Source organism: Ursus americanus, chromosome 23, assembly GCF_024610735.1.
Source record: "Ursus americanus isolate L20-20 chromosome 23, mUrsAme1.1.p, whole genome shotgun sequence".
Taxonomy (NCBI): domain Eukaryota; kingdom Metazoa; phylum Chordata; class Mammalia; order Carnivora; family Ursidae; genus Ursus; species Ursus americanus.
In genome coordinates, this window is record NC_142149.1 from 19586224 (window position 1) to 19607304 (window position 21081).

Sequence of the window (21081 nt, forward strand, 5' to 3'; positions counted from 1 at the left end):
TCAGAGCGCGGGTCTATCGTGGCAGGCTCTGGGCTGGGCTCCGGGACAAAACGAAGACGCGGGCCTGCCCTCGAGATGCCCACAGCGTTAGGGGGAGAGCCATTCGCATACACCAGGACGTGCGCTCGCATACTTCTACTTCCTCATCTCCGTAGCCTGCTTCGTGACCATGGCCATCCTCTGGCGCTCAGTGCTTTTACAATAATCTTTTATTGCTGAAGTATAACGTAATACTAAAAAGTGCCCCGAAGAGTACAAGGGAATTATCCCACAGAGCACAGCCATGTAACCACTTCAGGGGTCAGGAAATGGAAGTGTTGCTTCTTAATCTCCATTGTAGCTACAATTCTACGTCTGCAGATGTGTGGGACAGGGTCGGGGTGGGCGTGGGAGGGAATATGCCGGGAAACCAACACAACTACAGACCCCAGGGCGGCACTTCTACCCCCAGGCTTAGGAGGTGGGCAGATTCTACGATTCCCCTCAACAGAAGCCTGTTCTCAGATGTTTCTCCAAGTCCCCAAGAAAACAGCAATCTTCACTATCCCGGAAGCCTTCAAAGAGAGATTAGAAGTGAGGAGGAGCCAATCTGGGCTAATGGCTCAGGCTTCACTTGCTGGTCTGGGACCCAGAGACAAGACAGAAAAGTCTGGAAGCTAGAAGTGAAGGGAGCAGCAGAAGACTACAACTCCCATCATGCTCCGGCGCAGCGACGCCTGCGCACTGAGCGCCGGTTGCCCATGCGGCCCTAGGGCTGGGAGCGCCGCGCCGCGCTCCGCTGCGGGGGAGGCCATGGCGGAACCTTCCCAGGCCTCGACCCCGGCTCCGGCTACGCAGCCCCGTCCCCTTCAGTCTCCAACCCCTGCCCCAACTCCGACTCCTGCCCCCAGCCCGGCTTCAGCCCCGACTCCGGCTCCCACTCCGGCACCAGCCCCCGCCCCAGCTGCAGCGCCAGCCGGCAGCACAGGGACTGGGGGTCCCGGGGTAGGAAGTGGGGGGACCGGGAGCGGAGGGGATCCGGCTCGACCTGGTCTGAGCCAGCAGCAGCGCGCCAGCCAGAGGAAGGCGCAAGTCCGGGGGCTGCCGCGCGCCAAGAAGCTTGAGAAGCTAGGGGTCTTCTCGGCTTGCAAGGTGGGGGCGGGGCCTGGGTGAGAAGGGGCGGGGCTTGGGGCATCCCAGGGCTCGGGTGGGAATGGGGGCACATCTGTGGCTGGGGATGGGTTCCCCATCCCAGTTACAGGGCTGTTGACTGAGTCTTCTGCCGCCAGGCCAATGAAACCTGTAAGTGTAATGGCTGGAAAAACCCCAAGCCCCCCACTGCACCCCGCATGGACCTGCAGCAGCCAGCTGCCAACCTGAGCGAACTGTGCCGCAGCTGTGAGCACCCCTTGGGTAAGGCAGGTAGTGCCCTTGGAGCTGGGGCGGGGGCAGGTGCCGGGTCCCGCTTGGACAGGATGATTTAAGTGCCACAGAGCCTTCTCTGTGGAACCTAAAATGCCTCCTTAAGGAGGGATTGGGTTGGGAGCTTGTATTCTCCCAAGGGAAGAGACAGGAAATTTGCCAGCCCAGAAGAGACAGGGTCCACCCAAGGACTGACGTAGGAGCAGCCACTCTCATTGCTGGTCACACTGGTTGGAGGGACTGAGGCTGTAAATTGGCTGGTGATGAAGAGGGGCGGGAGCTCTGGTGATGTGTCCATTCTTTCCAACCCTACCACCTATCCTTCCTACAGCTGACCACGTGTCCCACCTGGAGAATGTGTCAGAGGATGAGATTAACCGACTGCTGGGTATGGTGGTGGACGTGGAGAATCTGTTTATGTCTGTTCACAAAGAAGAGGACACAGACACTAAGCAGGTCTATTTCTATCTCTTCAAGGTGAGTTTCATCCATGTGAGTGTGAGTGAGCAGAGGAGATGGGGCTGGGGTGTCTACAGCTCCGAGCTCCACTGACCCGTACTCCTCCCCCTTCCTCTTCCTCTAGCTCCTGCGGAAATGCATCCTGCAGATGACCCGGCCGGTGGTGGAGGGCTCCCTGGGCAGTCCCCCATTTGAGAAGCCTAATATTGAGCAGGTGGGGTGAGGAAGGTGGTAAGAGAATGGGGGGCATCTTGGAGGAGTGAGGAGCCTGTGTCCCCCATCTTCCTCAAGCTGAGAACAAGGGACACGTTCAGAGAAGGGAGGATGTTTTGGGCTCAAGATGGGCATGGGGGTGGGAAGGGGGCAGGGTTTTTCTTTACAGAGAGCCCCAGAGCGAGAGGAGAGCTTGAGCCTGCCCTCAGGAAGCACCAGGTTTGGGTAAGAAACCCGGCTGGCTGCTCACGTCTCCTTCCTGGTCTTGTTCCCTGCCCACTCCTTAGGGCGTGCTGAACTTTGTGCAGTACAAGTTTAGTCACCTGGCTCCTCGGGAGCGGCAGACGATGTTTGAGCTCTCAAAGATGTTCCTGCTCTGCCTTAACTACTGGAAGCTTGAGACGCCTGCCCAGTTTCGGCAGCGGTCTCAGGCCGAGGACGTGGCTACCTACAAGGTCAATTATACCAGGTAGGCCAAGCCGAGGCCAGCAGGGGGGAGGCTGGTAGGCCCAGCCTGGGTCCAGCGTCTCCGTTCTCACATCCTACCTCCCCATTGCCCGCAGATGGCTCTGCTACTGCCACGTGCCCCAGAGCTGTGACAGCCTCCCCCGCTACGAGACCACTCACATCTTTGGGCGAAGCCTCCTCCGCTCCATTTTCACCGTGACCCGGCGGCAGTTGCTGGAGAAATTCCGGGTGGAGAAGGACAAGCTGGTGCCTGAGAAGAGGACCCTCATCCTTACCCACTTCCCAAAGTAAGGCTCGTTCTGGCTAGCAGGATTCTGCCCCAAGTTCACATCCTCCCTGTTGTCCCCTTTTTTCCAGGAAGGCTTCCTGGCATGGCCCCTCCTTCCCCTCCATGAGCCTTCTGGGATCTGGGGGTCTACCTGGCAGACTTGTCTGGGGCCCAGATGCAACTTGCTGGTTTGCCTTTGCGTGTACTAGTCTGGGGATGGCAGGTACATGGCCCAAGTGCTAACATTACCCCTGCCCACGCCCCTGGTAGATGTGACTAATTGTTTCCCACGGGGCCTGGACATGGCCTCAGAGTCCTTCCCAGCACAGCGTGCCAAGAAACCAGAGCTCACGCTTGAGGTGAAACCAATTTCCACCCCTATTGTAGTCCTTTCTGTAAGAGTTTCCTCTGTTCTGCTGCATCTTCCTCTCATTTTAAACCTTGCTCGTAGCTACCCAGTTTAAGAAGCCTTCACTGACTAATGCAGGCCTTTCAATGATCCTTCTCCCGCAGCTGGGAATAGGAGATGCAGGAGGGGATACTGAGGCCCAGGGTGACTCGTGCCCTTGGCCGGATAGCTCAGGATGGCACCAGCTCAGACCGTGTGACCGTGTCCCCCTGTGCTATACACCATGGTGAACTGCGCCTCTGATCTCTGTCCTGGATTGTCCTGTTCTGCCTTTGACTAGGAGCTCCCAAGAGGCCGGAGACTGTGTCTCCCCGTAGCCTGAAGGCTTCTCTGTTCTTTGGCTCCCAGTTCCCTGACAACCCGGCCTCTTTGACCTGCCTCCAGTTCTTCTGGTGTCTCGTCCAGGCTGCTGCCTTGGTTGGAGGACCGAGTTGCGAGACAGACTGTACCCTCCCCACAGATTCCTGTCCATGCTGGAGGAGGAGATCTATGGGGCAAACTCTCCGATCTGGGAGTCTGGCTTCACCATGCCACCCTCAGAGGGGACCCAGCTGGTGCCCAGGCCGGGTATGTGTGCCAGCAGTCTCTCGGCTTGGCCTCCCTGGCAGAGCTCAGCCCTCCCCTGGGGAAGAGGCACTGCGGATGGCAGCAGTGGGGACATGCATCAGGGTATCTGGGGATCCCTTTTGGGGACTCACCACCACTTCTGACCCCCCCATCCCCTGATTTCTCTCACTCTCAGCTACGGTCAGCGCGGCAGTTGTCCCCAGTGCCCCCATCTTCAGCCCCACCATGGGTGGGGGCAGCAACAGCTCCTTGAGCCTGGATTCCGGAGGGGCTGAGCCCATGCCAGGTGGGTGCTTGACCCCTGACCTCTGACTCTCATTCAGCCCTCCCCTCACCTCTCTTGCTGTCCACCGGAGACCCTGCCAACCTTCCCAGCAGGTGAGAAGAGGAAGCTTCCGGAGAACCTGACCCTGGAGGATGCCAAGCGGCTCCGTGTCATGGGCGACATCCCCATGGAGCTGGTCAACGAGGTCATGCTCACCATCACTGACCCTGCCGCCATGCTGGGGCCTGAGGTGGGCAGCCTCGCTCACTGAACAGCGTGGGGAGGGGGCCTCACCAGCCTGAGGCCCCAGCTTACCACCTCTCTTCTGGTGCCCAGACGAGCCTGCTGTCGGCCAACGCAGCCCGGGACGAGACGGCCCGCCTGGAGGAGCGCCGCGGCATCATCGAGTTCCACGTCATCGGCAACTCGCTGACACCCAAAGCCAACCGGCGGGTGCTGCTCTGGCTTGTGGGGCTGCAGAACGTCTTCTCCCACCAGCTGCCGCGCATGCCCAAGGAGTACATCGCCCGCCTCGTCTTCGACCCGTGCGTCCCCAGAAGTGCCCCAACCCCGGCGGCAGCCCCCGTCCTCGGCCCCCACCCCCTCAACCTGTGGGAGTACTTGCTCCTCTGCTCCTGGCACTAAATACAGCCCTGGCCTCCAGGGCTGTAAGGACCTGGGGAGCATTTGGGGAACAGGTGGGGGCAGTGACCTGTCCCCTCTCCCCTTAGGAAGCACAAGACTCTGGCCTTGATCAAGGATGGGCGGGTCATCGGGGGGATCTGCTTCCGCATGTTTCCCACTCAGGGCTTCACAGAGATTGTCTTCTGCGCTGTTACCTCAAACGAGCAGGTCAAGGTGAGTGTGTGTTCCTGGCCCCAGCCCCATCCCACCGCCTGCTCCTGAGTTTGGACTGGGTCAGAGTCACAGTCTCCAGCCCTTCTTTCAGTGTCCAGGCAGTTCCTCCCAGCCCCACAAGGTGGCAGTTGTCCTTTGGTAACTGCATTACGAAAACACTGACAAAGAGTCCCAAAATCTTTTTCTTTTTTAAGATTTATTTTTTTGTTTTAGAGAGAGAGAGCGTGCGAACACACAAACGGCAGCGGGGCGGGGGGGAGGTGCAGAGGGAGAGGGAAGGAAGAGAATCTTGAGCAGACTCCCTGCCGAGCATAGAGCCCGGTGCGGGTCTCCATCTCACAACCCTGAGATCACAACCTGAGCTGAAATCAGGAGTTGGCCACTTAACCGACTCAGCCCCCCAGGCGCCGCTATCAATAATGCTTTTAAATGGACCTGAGTCTCCTTCATTACGAGAACATTCACATATACCAAGGAGTTAATAATTTTTACACTAGCCTTGCGCTGGATGCTAGTCCTGGGTTCTGTCCTTGAATTGGCACAACAGACAACAACCCACAGCTGGTAGGGTCCCTGGTTCTCCTGGTTTATGTAACCCAGATTTGCATGGTGCCCCTGGGTCTTGATGTGTGTGGGAGACACGCTGTCTTCAGGGTTCAGATTTGAAATGAGTAGGGCCCTTGTGATCCCTCCTCCCCTTTCCCCCTAACTCTGAGGCCCAGGAACTGGGAACCAGTGACATGTGGACGGCAACTTCCTGGTTGGGATTTCAGTGCTGGCCTTACCATGGCTGGCTGGCTGACCTTGGACACATTTCCTAACATAGTTGAGTTTCAGGTTTTGTTTTTTCTTCTGTAAAATGGAGATAAAAATACTTTACCTTGTGGATTAACCTGAGAGGTGGCCTGTAAAGTACCAGGCACCACACCTAGCCCAGAGTAAGCACTTAGAAACCCAGTAGCCTTCCCTTTCTCCCCACAGACCCCCCCCTTCCTCTGCCAGTTGCCTTGTCTCCTCCCTGTCCCGGGTCCCCTGGCTGTCCTGACCTCCTATCCAGTCCGCTCTCTCCGTCCGGGCTGCTGCTGAGCCCTGCCCCTCCCCCCAGGGCTACGGGACTCACCTGATGAACCACCTGAAAGAGTACCACATTAAACACAGCATCCTGTACTTCCTCACCTATGCCGACGAGTACGCCATTGGCTACTTCAAAAAGCAGGTGACCCTCGCCTCAGCCCACGCTTGCCTGCTGCCGGGGTCCAGGGGTCATTCTGTCTGGCCCTCTGGTGGGGACGGGATGGGATGGGATGTTCCCTGTTCTATCCAGCACCTATGGGGAAGTCTTCCGTGCCCATCTGCCTGCCTCCTGCGGCCGCCCCAGTGAAGAGTAGGGACCTGTAGGGCAGGAAGGCAGGCTGGAAGAACTGGGAGGCTGTGGAGGGTGGGTTGGGAGGCGCAGCTGACCTGGAACCTCTCCAGGGACAAATTAATCGAGCCCACGCAACGCAGAGCATTGTACCAGCTACCACGGAAGGCGATCCGGGAACTGCGGAGAGGGGACGTGGCCTGCACAGCCCCTCAGGGGACTCCTGGGGGAAGGGTTATTCAAGTTGGAAGAGCCTTGCTGAGGGATCGGGTCATAACTGTCCACTCCCTAGGGCTTCTCCAAGGACATCAAAGTGCCCAAGAGCCGCTACCTGGGCTACATTAAGGACTATGAGGGTGCAACGTTGATGGAGTGTGAGCTGAATCCCCGGATCCCCTACACGGAACTGTCCCACATCATCAAAAAGCAGAAGGAGGTGTGTGTGTGTGTGTGCGCGCACGTGCACACACAACCCTGGGGCTATTCATGTGCACGGAGGGGTGAGCCCCCGTGTGTGGGTGTGTACCACACGTATGTGCACGTGTGAGTGGGTATGGGCCAGGATCTTGGTTCTTGCTTTGCCTCTCAGTTAGGAGGCGAGGCGCCTGGACTCAGGGGCAGGGCCTCTGACTGTGGCACTGGGAGGGCTGCTGCTGGGGCTGGAGTTGGCTCCTCAGACCCTGCCTCCCCTCAGATCATCAAGAAGCTGATTGAGCGCAAACAGGCCCAGATCCGAAAGGTCTACCCCGGGCTCAGCTGCTTCAAGGAGGGTGTGAGGCAGATCCCTGTGGAGAGCGTCCCCGGCATTCGTGAGCAGGGGGTGGGGCGGGGCGGGCGGGGGGGCAGCCTGCTTGGGGTGTGTTCTCAAATTCTTAGGGTTGCTCTCCCCACTTTTCAGGAGAGACGGGCTGGAAGCCGCTGGGGAAGGAGAAGGGGTGAGTGTTGTGTGGAGGGGGAGGGTGTTGGGGGAGGCAGAAGGACCAAGGGCCTCAGACGTGGCGTTTCTCGCCCCAGGAAGGAGTTGAAGGACCCAGACCAGCTATACACAACCCTCAAGAACTTGCTGGCCCAGATCAAGGTGCGAGACCAGGCTCCCCTCGGGGTGCCTGCACCGGTGGCTGTGGCTCTCTGACCCCTCCTGGGGTGGGTGGTGCTCACAGGTGGGCGGGGGGCACAGCGGGCCAGGCTCCAGCTCGGCTTTTCTCTCCAGTCACACCCCAGTGCCTGGCCCTTCATGGAGCCTGTGAAGAAGTCGGAGGCCCCTGACTACTACGAGGTCATCCGCTTCCCTATCGGTGAGGACGCTCCCTTCCGACCCCCTCCTTCCACTTCCACCCCCAAATCTGCTCCTGCCCCTGCCTTTCCTGGGCCCCACGGCCCCCTGTCGGCTGCGCCCCTCCGGCGGACCGCCCCATTCTCCTCAGCCTCTTAAGAGCGTGCCCTTACGTCCTGCTGCCCCAGACCTGAAGACCATGACAGAGCGACTGCGCAGCCGCTACTACGTCACCCGCAAGCTCTTCGTGGCCGACCTGCAGCGGGTCATCGCCAACTGCCGCGAGTACAACCCCCCGGACAGCGAGTACTGCCGCTGCGCCAGCGCCCTGGAGAAGTTCTTCTATTTCAAGCTCAAGGAGGGGGGGCTCATTGACAAGTAGTCTCTGGCTTTGGACCGCAGCCTTGACCTGGAATGTCTCCACCTCGGGTTCTGATCTGGTCGCGAGGGCTAGCCCTGGTGCCCACGTGCCTCTCAGTTTGAGACACTCCAGCCCTCGGCCCTGAAGCCCTTTCTGGATCCTCGGGCGCCCCCACACCTGCAGACAAAGCTTTCCTTGTATCTGACCTTGGGGAGGGGTCTCCTGGGTCTGGGGCTCAGCTCCTCTAAAGTGGTTGGTGGCTAGGGGGTGAGCCCTGCCCGGCCCCGGTGGCCCCCAGCCCTTCCCCCCCAGAGCCGTGGAGTCCTGGAGTCCTGGGCCTGACCCGGCCCACTGTTCCTCAAGGGTCAGGACTGCCCATTTTAGCTTGAGGGAGGGGGCTTTAGCGTTTGGAAGTTCAACTGGGACTGGAGGGGCTGTGCCTCACCCTGCACTGTTCTGTCTGTCCCCCAGGAGTTCCGGGCCTGGGGACCATTTATTTCCTGGCATTAATCCCTCAGAGGGAACAATAAAGCTCCTTTTTTTTTCTCTGTGTGACTGTTTCTTTGGTAGGGGCCCCAGCCTTAGCAGGTTGACCCCGTTCCCGCCTGGACCTCCAGCAAAACTAGAGCCTATTAAACCTCGGATGGGGATGCTTGGGTGGCTTGGTCGGTTGAAGCATCTGTCTTGGGCTCCGGTCGTCATCCTGGGACCCTGGGATCGAGCCCCGCGTCGGGCTCCCTGCTCAGTGAGGAGCCTGCTTCACCCTCTCCCTTTGCCACTCCCCCTGCTTGTGCTCTCTCGCTCTTTCTCTCCCAAGTAAATAAAATCTTTAAAAATAAAAAACTCAGATGGTGCTGAGGCCACCCCAGCCAGCCCTAGCCCCACGCTCCTCAGGTGATGGCATGTGCCCAGCTGCAGCCCCCACTTCTCCCCACTCCTGGCTGCTCTGGTCCAGGTGTGGGGGCTGCAGGGGTCCCAGTCTCCACCTGGCCGCCTTGCCCTGGGTGGACCTGGTACAGCTGGCTCAAAAGGAGTGGAGGCGGGGCGGGGTGGCCAAGATGCCGCTCTTGGGGGAGGGGCCAGCAGGACGCCGGAGGAGTGAAAAGGTGCTTTCCAGCAGCTTTTCTGGCGGAGGGGGACAGGGAGGGGAGAAGGGGAAGGGAGATTGTTAAGGTTGAGCTCTGCCGGTGTTGGCTCCTCCCTCAGTTTCAGTTTCTGTTTTCGATTTCAGTGCAGCTCTGTGGCACCGGGCTAAGCTAAGCGGGTGCCCTGGGCGCTTGGGCGGCAGCTCCGCACTTCTCGGCGGGTGTTGTAGGTAAGAACGGGCAGGGGGGAAGCCAGGTGTAGTTTGTGGTATGCCCGCCTCCTGTCTGGGCTAGATGGGGTTCCTCGTCGATCCCATCTGGGCCCTGCCTCACCTCCCTCACGCGGGATGGGGAGGTCTCCGCACAAGACTGGGCTCGCCAGGAGTGGGGCGGGGGCCGGGCTTGGGAAGGGGCCAGGTGGGTCAGGGGTCTGACCCTCCTTCCGTTCTCAGAATGGAGCTGCGACCCTACCAGTGGGAGGTGATCATGCCTGCCCTGGAGGGCAAGAATATCATCATGTGGCTGCCCACGGGGGCGGGGAAGACGCGGGCGGCTGCTTATGTAGCCAAGAGGCATCTCGAGACTGTGGACAGAGCCAAGGTGGTTGTACTGGTCAACAGGGTGAGTAGCCCCCACTCCCCTCGGTGGGGTCTCAGCTCCTCAGATGTCTCCCCAAACCTTCCAGAACTCCGGGGCTGCTGTGGCCGTCTCTGAGCTCACCTGCCTTTTCTCCCATTCCTGTCCCCAGCCAAGTCCTGGGGGGGGGCGGGGGTCACCTTGCCTCCTCCCCATCCCCCTTGCCCCCAGGCCAGCTTCGTCTCCCCACCTCATTCTCCATCCGAAGGTGCACCTGGTGAGCCAGCATTGTGAGGAGTTCAGCCGCATGCTGGACAATCGCTGGGCCATTACAACCCTGAGCGGGGACATGGGGCCACGAGCTGGCTTTGGCCACCTGGCCCGGAGCCATGACCTGATCATCTGCACAGCGGAGCTGCTACAGCTGGCGCTGGCCAGCCCCGAGGAGGAGGAGCACGTGGAGCTCCACGGTGAGGGCTGGGAGCCAGGGCAGAGAGGCTGCACCTGAGGCCCCTCCCGGCCGCCCCCGGGGCACCCCTTCTCGTGAAGCTGTTGGGACATTCTGTGGGAGTGAGGGGGTCCCCATTCACCAAACCCTGGCCTACAGCCTCGTAGAGTAGGCCTAGCTATAGTGCAGGATCTTGGGCAAGTCCCCCCAACCAGCACCGCTGAGCCTCAGTTGACTAATCTGTCAAATGGAGGTAAGTCACCCCGGCCGAGGCTGCTCTCTGGAGCCTGGCTGCAAGTTGTAAAAGGAGGAAGGAGTGAGCTGACCTGGGGGGGCTACATGCAGAAAAACTTATGGGGGAGGAAGGGCTTTGCAAATGTAGGTCACAGCCTTGCCCATGTGTCCCCAGCCTTCTCCCTGCTCGTGGTGGACGAGTGTCACCACACGCACAAAGACACCGTCTACAACGTCATCCTGAGCCGGTACCTAGAGCATAAACTCCAGAGGACACGGCCCCTGCCCCAGGTGCTGGGTCTCACAGCCTCCCCAGGCACTGGCGGGGCCTCCACGCTCGAGGGGGCCGTTGACCACATCCTGCAGGTCAGCTTGGCCCTTGTGACCCTGCCCCCACCAGAGCCCCCCCTGGCCTGCCGCATGCCCAGCAGCCCCCCCCCCCAGGTCCTCCCAGGCACTAAGCTCTGGCCTCGGGTGGCTTCTTACTGCGCTTAGATTAGCCTCTGTTCTCTCTACTGTCGCTCTGTTCCATGGGACAGGGCCCTGCCTACCTCTCCAGCCTTACTTCCCGCATCCTCCCCTCACTCCTTCTCCACCAGCCTTCTCTCTGGATCTTGAGCATATCAGGTCCTTCTCAGGACCTTTGTGCTCACCATCCCTTTTGCCCTGAATGCCCTTCCCCCCGCACTTGACCTGTCTGGCTCCTTCTTATCATTCAGGGAACAGCTTAAATGTCACCTCCTCTCAGTCTTCCCTGATCACCCCCACTGCACTGTGTCACGTCCCGTCATCCAATTTTATTCTCTTCCGAGCTCATTAATACTGTCTGAAACCCTCCCATTCTGTTATTCTTTGCTGGTTTATCCTCTGTCTCCCCAGCTTGACAATAAGACCGTCTGTAGTCCCACTACCGACAACAGCCCTGGGCACAGAGAGGGCGAGCAATAAATATTTGTGGAGTAAATGGATCCCCACTTCCAGTGGCCCTGCTCTGTGGCAGCTGGGACTATCCTGTCTCAGAGTTCGGCCCATTGTCCTCACAGGACTCTCCCCCATCTGAGTGAACCCCTTTCTCTTGCCCCAGCTCTGTGCCAACCTGGACACGTGGCGCATCATGTCACCGCAGACCTACCGCCGCCACCTGCAGGAGCACAGCCCTCAGCCCTGCAAACAGTATAACCTCTGCCACAGGCGCAGCCGCGTGAGTGGAATGCGAGGGGGGCGGGGTCTGATGTGAAGTTAGGGCACCTGGCTTCGAGCCCTGACTCCACCCCCACGAGCTCTGTGACTTCCGGTTACTTGCTTATTTATCTGAGCCTCTATTTCTCCATTCTGTGAAATGGGGAAGGTACAGCTCGAGGCCACAGCCTGCTGTTTGGTTTGACTCCGATGCCTCTGCCGGCACCTGTAGAAACCCTGTGGAGTGCTTTGCAAACCGTACAGTCGGGCCCTTGGTGCTGAGGCTGTCCTGCGGTGCACAGTCTGGCGTCTGCTGTGACAGGGCTGTACAAGGTCTTAGACATCGCTGTGCTCAGGCCAGAGGTCAAGGGCACGTAGCAGGTGGAGGCAGAGCAGGAGCCAGGTGCAGGAACCCCACCTCAGCCTCCAGCCGGGACTCCTTCACATCCCAGTATGCTTCTCCCTGGAGCTCCCTCTTCTCAAACACCGACGTGGCAGCAGGAGCCCTGCGGCTTCAAGCGGAAATCAGCGCCCCCACCGGGGGCTCATTGCCCCCCATTCCCATGTGCATGGGAATCCCTTCACGGCCTCTTCCCATCCAGGACCCGTTTGGGGACACACTGAAGAAGATCATGGACCGAATCCACGACCGTCTGGAGATGCTCGAGTTGAGCCAGGACTACGGGACGCAGAATTATGAGCAGCAAGTGGTGGAGCTGAGCCAGGCTGGTGAGAGGGGCCGTCCGCGCGCCGAGGGCCAGGAGGCCGGGACCTGCCTCGGTGGAGGCTTTAGGGGCGGAGCTCAGCCTCGGGGGGTGGAGTCTGGGCGGGAGGAGGCCTGGAGGCGCGTGGCCGCTCAGACCCTGCTCCCCCGCCGGTCCGCAGCGGCCGAGGCCGGCCTCCAGCAGCGCCGCGTGTATGCTCTCCACTTGCGGCGCTACAATGACGCGCTGCTAGTCCACGACACGGTCCGTGCTGTGGACGCCCTGGACTCGCTGCGGGATTTCTACGACAGGGAGCGCACCACCAAGACCCAGGTCCTGCAGGCCGAGCGCTGGCTGCTGGCGCTGTTCGATGGTGAGGCTCCTGGCAACTGGACTAGACAGGGAACGGGCGCCGACGCAGGCTGGGAAGGGGCCCCCCGAGGGTGCTGGGGCCCTGTTTTTCTCACTGAGAGTCAAGGCCGTGGATAGGACAAAAGATATATGCCCTCATTTGTGAAGGTTTGTATAGACATGAAAACTAATTCATTTAGTTGGGGGACTGTCCCTCGAAAGTCTAGGGTGTGTGGTACCTTTAACCTGGGAAAGTGAGGTGGTCAGAGCGGGACATTTAAGGCCAGAGGCCTCAGCAAGCCCGAGGGGCGGGGCGAGGATCTTTGTGAAGAGATTTGAGGTTGAGTTCATTCTGGGGAGCAGAAGTCAGAGGTATGTCTGCAAAGAATTCTGTACTGTAGGCCCCTGGTGTCAGGCTGGCTGGGTGGGCAGAGCGAGTCCTTGAATGTTCTCTTGGTGCCGTTCAGGGGGCATCAGGAGCAGATATCCTCAGGGTCCGTCTACCCCGGCAATCCTGTCCCTGTGAACCACACCCTCTCCCGTGCACGCCCTGCGCACCTCCAGACCTGAGTCCTGTGTCTCTGTTTTGGGCTTTTCTGGCAGATTACAAGAATGAGCTGGCCCACCTGGCAACATGCAGCCCAGAGAACCCCAAACTGGAGATGTTAGAACAGATCCTGCGGGAGCAGTTCGGGAGCAGCGACAGCCCCCGGGGCATCATCTTCACTCAAACCCGCCAGAGCACTCACTCCCTCCTGCTCTGGCTCCGGCAGCAGCCGGGCCTGCAGACCATGGACATCAGGGCTGACCTGCTGATCGGGGCAGGGACCAGCAGCCAGAACACCCATATGACCCAGGTGTGGGCTTTGAGGACAGGAGCTGGGCCGGGGCGGGGGTCCCTAGGGGAGAAAGGGTGGGGATAGTCTTGGTAGAGCTCTGGGGGCTGATTTCCCCAGGCAGAGGGCAGAGAACTGGGGGAGAGAAGCAGACACTGAGATCCCCAATACTGAAGGTTTTCCTAGTCTGGGGGTCCCTGTGGGCAGAGAGGCTGAAGCTTGGGGGATCTGTAGGGGAGAGGTAAGTGATGTTTTCGGGACAGAGCATCAGAGGACTGGGGCCTGTTGCTGGAGAATAGGTCCTGAGACTGCCTAGCGTGGACAGGTGGGGGCCCTTGAGAATCTGTAGGGAAGCTAGGGGTTAGGTGGTCGGTCACCTGGCAAGACGGGCAAGATCCTGGAGGTAGCGGTGGAGACTCAGGCTCCCTAGGAAAATGGGCCAAAGGGGCCAAACTTGTTGAACCAGGTGAGGCTGGGCCGGCGGGAGGGCAGGCAACCCACCCACTTGGTGTACCATCCACTTTCTCTTCCCCCACCCCAGAGAGACCAGCAAGAAGTGATCCGGAAGTTCCGTGTCGGCACCCTGAACCTCCTGGTGGCCACAAGTGTGGCCGAAGAGGGACTGGACATCCCCCAGTGCAACGTGGTGGTGCGCTATGGGCTCCTGACCAACGAGATCTCCATGGTCCAGGTGCGCGGACCCTGTGTCGCCAACAGCCCTCGAAGGTCCTTGTGGGACCCCAGGCCCACTCACGCCCCTCCCTATCTCCTTCCTCAGGCCAGGGGCCGTGCCCGGGCTGGTCAGAGTATATACTCATTCGTGGCGAACCAAGGCAGTCGGGAGCTGCGGCGGGAGCTGACCAACGAGGCGCTGGAGACGTTGATGGAGCGGGCCGTGGCTGCCGTGCAGAAGATGGACCAGGCCGAGTACCAGGCCAAGGTCTGCGTGCACCCTGCACGCCGTGTGGGCCGGGGGGCTAAGGACGCTCTGCCTGGGAGGTCTCTGGCTGCACACACACACCCCTGCTCCCCCTTTCTCTGCGGGCTAACGTGGCCCACCTGGGAAGGTTTGAAGGAAGGGTAGCAGCCAAGGGTGGGGCCGCCTGGGAAGGCAGTGGCTCTTCTCCAGAATGCCTCGTCACCAAATACTTTGTCTATCTGTGAGCTGCCTCACCAGGCTTCCAGCACCAGGCAGGGGGAACAAGCAAAGACACAAAGTAAGCCCAGAAGCAGGACTTAAATCGATTTCCCCTGAGGCAGGGGCGCCTTCGTCCAGCCTCACCCAGGACGGTCCCTGTGTACCCGTTATCCCAGCGTAATTCCTAGCGATGCCCCATGTTAGATTCAAAGGAGCAGCTTTGCGCAGAATCCTCCAGAGAGGAGGCAGAGACTCGGCAACCAAGCTCGCCCTACTCCCAGCATTGCCTCTGCTCTGTATTATTTCTCCACAGAGCTGCTTCTAGAAACTCCAGGGAGGGTCGAGGGAAGTCCCTTCTGGGTCCTAATGATCTGAGGTCTTTGGGAGCCCTTAGACCTTGAGCACATTCCAGGGGTCAGGCCTGTGTGGCCCCAGCTCTGCCCGGTGTCCGCTCTGACTCCAGATCCGGGATCTGCAGCGAGCAGCCCTGGTCAAGCGGGCGGCCCGGGCAGCCCAGCGGGAGAATCAGCGACAGCAGTTCTCAGCGGACCAGGTGCAGCTCCTCTGCGTCAACTGCATGGTGGCCGTGGGCCACGGGAGCGACCTGCGGAAGGTGGAGGATGCCCACCATGTCAACGTGAACCCCAACTTCTCGTGAGACTGGGGAAGGGGCTGGCAGGATGAGAGGGAGGGAGGGGCATGATGGGGGACCGAGGGCTGGGGAGCTGACACCACATTCTTGATGAGTACCGAGTACCCAGTCTGTGTTTTCAAGAGTTTGGTTAGACCGGTTTTATCACCACCCCATTTAGCAGGTGAGCAAACAGAGGCTCAGAGAGGCAAAATGACTTGTCCAGGCTCCCACAGCCACTGTGTGGTTAAGCAAGAGCTGGAGTTCAGGACACCAAATCCTGAGAGGCCACGAACTGGGCTCCCCACCCCCCCAACCGGTCCCACTTACTCTGAAGACAGAGGGGCTGGTTGTCCCTGAGCCATCCTCTTATCCTGTCCCCTAGAGGGTAAGCTCACCCCCTCCGTCCATCCATCCATCCATTAAGTATTTATTAGGGAGCCGCTGGGCCGAGGACCTGCACACCAGGTTCTCTCATTTACGGAGGCAGCACTCCAGCTAGGTCTTGCCCGATGGATGGGGCTGGAAGGTGGGATGAGCCCAGGCGGGGATGATGTGCCAGCACAGCCTCGGGTTGGCTTGCGTGGGAAGGACTGTGAAGGATGAGACTCTGAAGAAGACAGGCTGGCCCGTGGGGAGCCGCGAAGGTCCGGCCTGAGAGTCTGGCCTTTGTTCCATAAGCAGTGAGGAGTCTTGGGTGGATTTTGAGCAAGGGAGCGTCAAGGTCAGATTTACATTTTTAGACGATCATCCTGCAGCTGGCGGAAGGATGGTGTGGGTTGGGAGGGAGGATGGAATGGGGTGGGAGGGAGGAGACTGGAGATCAGCTGGGGGACGGTTAGAATCATCCAGGTGGGCAGTGCTGAGGCCTGAACGTGAGCAGAGGACACGCCGTGAGGCCGCACAGGCAGAGCTTGGTGGAGGGCGGATCTCGTGGCTCTGGGAAGTCTCTGTGCCTCTTGGCAGGCAGAAGAGCCCGAGGCCCAGGTAGAGGCCAAGCAGGCAGGAGGGCGTGAGCTCGGAGGTGATGGGGTCGTGAGGACTGACTCCCCTTCCTCTCCAGGATCTACTACAGTGTCTCCCGGGCAGCTGTGGTCATTGACAGAATCTTCAAGGACTGGAGGCCTGGGGGTACCATTCACTGCAGGAACTGTGGGGAGGTAAGTGTAGGGGCCATGGCCCTTAACTCCAGTCTTCAGAAGTCCCCAGTCTGAGAGAGGAGGCCCAGCCTTCTGTCATCAGGACACCCTCCCGGCGATGGGGGAAGCAGCTCTGCCCCAGGAGCCCCCAGTCGGAGGAGAGAGCTCGACCCGCTGTCTTAGGGAACCCACGGCGTGATCGGGGAGGCAGCTCTGAGGTGGGAGACACAGGCCCTGCATTCAAGGATCCCCCACCTTGAGTAGAGAAGCCCAGTCTGAGGACAGTGATCCTTTAACCCAGCCTCCTCCGTTCCACCGTCAGGCCTGGGGTCTGCAGATGGTCTACAAGTCGGTGAAGCTGCCGGCGCTCAAAGTCCGCAGCATGCTTCTGGAAACACCCCGAGGGAGAGTCCAGGCCAAGAAGTGGTCCCGCGTGCCCTTTCCGGTGCCTGACTTTGACTACCTGCAGCACTGTGCCCAGAACCTGGCCGACCTCTCCCTGGACTGAGCGCCTTGTCACTGCAGTGCCCGCCTCAGGCTGCAGGGGGCAGGAGAACCCGCGGCAACCGCTGTCTTGGGAGAGGGGGCGCCTGGGTCCAAGCCCCTCCCGTCTGAATCATCTGCGGGGCGGGGGGGGGGGGCATGCGGACCAGCCACAGACGAACCTGGGGCACCCCGGCTGGCTCAGACTCCCACGCTGAGGAAGCAGCTCGGGGGCCACAGCTCGGCCCCAGGGCCCCCTAACTTACACCCACAGACGCTCAAATGCACTAGATGGAGGGAGGGGTTGGGGAATTGGGAGGGAAACTGAGGCGGGAAGCTGGCCACACTCTACTAGCAATCAGCACTGTTTCCCTTGATCCCTTGACATTCCTTTCTTTCTATTTTTGAGGCTCCTCATAGATTGAAAATAAACTAGTAGAAAAGTGCTGTAGAAAAGTTGTGGTGGGGCGCCTGGGTGGCTCAGTTCGTTAAGCATCTCCCTTCAAGTCAGGTCATGACTTAGGGTCCTGGGATCTAGCCCTGCATAGGGCTCTCTGCTCAGCAGGGAGCCTGCTTCTCCCTCTGTTCCCCCGCTCTCTCGCTATCTCTGTCTCGCCCTCAAATAAATAAAACCTTAAAAAAAAAAAAGATGCGGTATGTTAAAAATAGATCTGTTGAGGTATAATTGACATAAAATACACTGTACATATTTATAGCATACAGTTTGATAAATTTTAACCTACCCTCCACACTCAAGACAGTGAACACAGCCATCACCCTCAAAAGTTTCCTCCTTCCCAAGTAACCACTCCCCTGATCTGCTTCGTGGTATATTTTTAATGTTGTTTTGTTTTTTAACCACCCCTCTTTATGGCTCTCCTGTAACCTTATTTGGAGAAGGCATCACAAGTCTAAATTTGAGAGCCATCCAGATGTGAAGTCCCCCCCCCCACCTCTTTAGAGGCTCCAACCCCAGCAGCCCCCCTCCATCCTCCCCTAACCCCAGGTCACTTCCCTGGGCTGGGGAGAGGCTGAGATCCAGGACCTGAGGGGTGGTGCTCAGGTAAGCATGGGAGTGGGGGAAGCTGTAAAGGCCTAAATTTTCTGTTCTCATTTTAACAAGAAAGAAAGAGAAAGAGAGGCAAGATCTAGGTTGATTCTTCAGGGAAAGGGCTATTTCTGTAGTAAGAGGCCCAGCAGGCAGGAGTCACCTTCAAGAGGAAGGGAGGGGGCTAGGGCAGAGATCTGAGAGCAGGATGGCGGTCCTTCCCGCCATCTAACCCCCTTCCCACTGCTACATCCTTGGTCCTGCCTAAGGGGTAGACGGGGGAAATGAAGCCCTCTCTTTTCCCCAGCACCTTCTTTCTCCAGTCTGTCTCTTGTCTAATGGAGGCTGAAATTCCAGTTCCAGTCTCTCTGGTCTCCATTGCCTCAGAGGGTACCGCTTTTCCAGGGCCTGTCTTCCTCCCAATCTCAGGTGTCCCTTGGCCTTGGTTCCAGGAATCACCCTTCTCCCTGCTGTCACATCTCCGCCTCCGAGGGCCTGTCTTCTGCCCATCCGTTCCCCCTTCGCCTTCAGTTATCTCCCCTGCCAGCAACGTGCCTTTTACAGGTCAATAAAATTAGCGACTGGGGGCAGAGGGAGGGGGGCAGGGGCCCAGGGGTGCTAAGCTCAATGGCCGTGAATGTGGCTGGGAGCACGGAGTCTGGACGCCTGTCATTCCAGGGCTAAACGGTGACAGCTGAGGGGCCCAAGCTGGCGTTGGGGGCAGGGGGTAGTGTTGCAGGGAGAGATGGATGGAGGGTAAAGACGACCTGGGCACCTAGTGGCCCCCTCAGTGGCCTGGACACCTACACAGCTGACTCCTGGATGGAGGACCCTGACTTTAGAGCGGGTGACCCATCTCGCACCCACCTTGCCAGGCTGGGAGAGTGTTCTTGAACTAGGATGGAAGGCGGAACTCAGGCCACGAGAGGTTCCTAGGCTTGCTTTTTCTGGTGAAGAGTCTTCATGGGGAGCCAAGGCCTCTGGGCCATGTGGGCTAGACTGGACGAAGTAGGGGATTTCTTGGGGTCCTCAGGACGCAGTCAGTCATCCTACCTTTGCAGCCCTCAAAAAGCCAGAGCTCCAGACCCTCCCTAGTGGCCCAGAAGCTCTCCTCGCTTTCTGCCCACCTGAACGAACCCGCCCACCGGACCCGACCGCGACTCAGGGAGGGGCTGGGCCGCGGCTCCCCCTCCCGGGCCCCGCCCCTCCAGGGCCCCGCCCCCTCCCCCGGCCAGCCCGGAGCCGCCGCGCTCCGGAGCGCAGCGAGAGCAGGTGGCCGCGGCGGGCTCCGTTTCTGCCCTGCAGGTAAGTCAGCGACGCGGGCTGGTCCACGCTGAGGACCTCGAGGGCAACGCGGGGAGAACAAGGCAGCCCCCTCCACCTGTCCTGTGCCTTGGTCTCAAAACTGGGGGACTCCAAGGGACAGTGAGGACAGCCCTTTGGCTCTGCGCACGGACCCTGGGCATCTAGCGGATGGGACTAAACTCTGGAGAAGTTTAGAGGCTTCGGGCTGGTTATCCCCGATGCTGGGGTGGGCTCTGAGGGATGAGAAGAGACAGAGCCGGGCATTAGGCACGCAGCTTTCTGGAGGAGAGCAGGGTGGGGGTAGTGACTGCAGGGCTCCAGGTGAGGACCCGCTCACTGACTCGGGGTGCCCTGGGCCTCATCCAAGTGCAGCATCCTCTCCCCACCCTTAGAGAGCGATGGGGTGGCCCAAACAGCGTCTGTTCTGTGGGTAAATGAGGTAAGAGTGCATAGCTGAGCTGGGACCTGGGTTTTCCGGTAAGCCAGGGCACCCACATCATTTGTTACACCTGGGTACAGAACAGCATGGGTGAGGGGGATGAGGGAGCCGGGGATCATCCAGATGGTCTGGGGAGCCCAGAGAGCCTGGGGACCGCCTAGATCTGTACCGTGCTCATGTCCCAGAGCCAGGTGGAGAAAGTGATGACCGAACGGAGCCTGACTGCAGACGGGGGTGCATTTGTACGCTCTGTGTTGGGGTTTGGGTTGTAGGAAAGGGGTCGTGCCTCCCAGTACTCAAGGAAGGCTCCCTGGAAGAGGTGGTCTGGGGCTGACAGCTCAGATATCATGCTCAGAGCTCTGAGCTACAAGGGAGAGTCAGACTTTGGGCCTTGGTGCTGGGCTGGGGTAGAGCAGACGACCCCAGACTGTAGAAAAAAAGGAGGTCAGGATGCTACCCTCTGGATGCAGCCAGGACCCCACAGACCTTCTAGAGATCGTCACAAGCCCAGGGACAGTTGGAGCTCCAATGCAGGTAGAAGGGCTTCCTGTGTATGTCTAGTTCCCCATTCCGGTGTCTCCTTCCACCACATAAACTATCATCGTCAGGAAGTTCTTTCTCATATCTGACTTTCATCCCTTCTGCTTCTGTGCCCACTTGCTTCTGGAAGGCAGTGGGAAAAGTAGGGTTGTTGTGGTCAGTTAGACTTGAGTGCTATCACCTGTGCCTACTGTGTGACCTCGGGCTAGTTACTTAACCTCTGAATTTGCTCTCCCACCTGTAAAATGGGGATAATAATAGAACCCACCTCATAGGGTGGCCTGAAGGATTAAATGAGAATACGCCTGGAGAGCGCTTAGCATAGTGCCTGGCGCCTGGTGAGAGCTCAACAAGTATAAGTGTCCCCTCGAGTGTAGGACAGCAAAGCCGGTCTGCGGGACAGGGCGGGGGGGGGGTGCAGGGGGGATGGAAGTTTTTTTTTAAACTTGGCCCGAGAGAGCAATGCCCTTCACCACTGCCACCCCTCCAGCCCCTGCGCCCTGCTGGTCCCTGGATCTCAGCTGGACCCATCTGGGCTGCCCAGGGCCCCTCTCCTTCTCTTTTAGCTGCCCAGGGTGAAGAGGGGGGCCCCGACAGGGCAGGGGCCAGTGGCAGCAGGAGCCTACTTGGGGCTATGCCTTAAGGGAACAGAGTAGTTTAGGGGCGCCTGGGTGGTGCAGTCATTAAGCATCTGCCTTCGGCTCAGGGTGTGATCCCAGCGTTCTGGGATCGAGCCACACATCAGGCTCCTCCGCTAGGAGCCTGCTTCTTCCTCTCCCACTCCCCCTGCTTGTGTTCCCTCTCTGCTGGCTGTCCCTGTCAAATAAATAAATAAAATCTTAAAAAAAAAAAAAAAGGGAACAGTAGTTTAAGGACCCAACTGAAAAAAAAAATGCCCGTTTGTCATTGCCTCCCTGCCCTCCCCACCTCCAGAAATCCCCAAGTTGGGATCAAGCCGCACTAAGTTTTTCCAGGAAGATAAATAATACAAGCGACTGAAAGTCCTGTTTGGGGATTGTCCAAGCTGTCCTCCAATGGAA

General features: G+C 59.2%; 2 protein-coding genes across 3 annotated transcripts; both read left to right on the plus strand.

Annotated features, from left to right (window-relative positions):
• The first annotated feature begins 733 nt into the window (after positions 1-733).
• On the plus strand, positions 734-8451 carry KAT2A (lysine acetyltransferase 2A). Of its 2 annotated transcripts, none has more exons than XM_045781691.2 (18): positions 734-1131; positions 1269-1392; positions 1733-1878; positions 1985-2074; positions 2361-2542; positions 2637-2828; positions 3679-3785; positions 3961-4071; positions 4161-4300; positions 4387-4595; positions 4782-4908; positions 6014-6124; positions 6564-6707; positions 6966-7080; positions 7170-7206; positions 7286-7349; positions 7482-7566; positions 7733-8451. In XM_045781691.2, the coding sequence occupies exons 1-18, from the start codon at positions 793-795 to the stop codon at positions 7924-7926; spliced, it is 2517 nt and encodes an 838-aa protein (XP_045637647.1). In that variant the 5' UTR covers positions 734-792; the 3' UTR covers positions 7927-8451. The 2 variants fall into 2 exon arrangements, with proteins under 2 accessions (XP_045637647.1, XP_045637648.1); XM_045781692.2 differs by having other exon boundaries at positions 4164-4300.
• A 653-nt stretch (positions 8452-9104) lies between these two features.
• Positions 9105-17357, plus strand: DHX58 (DExH-box helicase 58). Its single transcript, XM_045781721.2, has 13 exons — positions 9105-9220; positions 9443-9611; positions 9835-10036; positions 10424-10614; positions 11333-11449; positions 12030-12156; positions 12313-12504; positions 13086-13339; positions 13860-14009; positions 14097-14258; positions 14920-15110; positions 16151-16247; positions 16549-17357. The coding sequence occupies exons 2-13, from the start codon at positions 9444-9446 to the stop codon at positions 16732-16734; spliced, it is 2037 nt and encodes a 678-aa protein (XP_045637677.1). The 5' UTR covers positions 9105-9220; position 9443; the 3' UTR covers positions 16735-17357.
• Positions 17358-21081: the final 3724 nt, after the last annotated feature.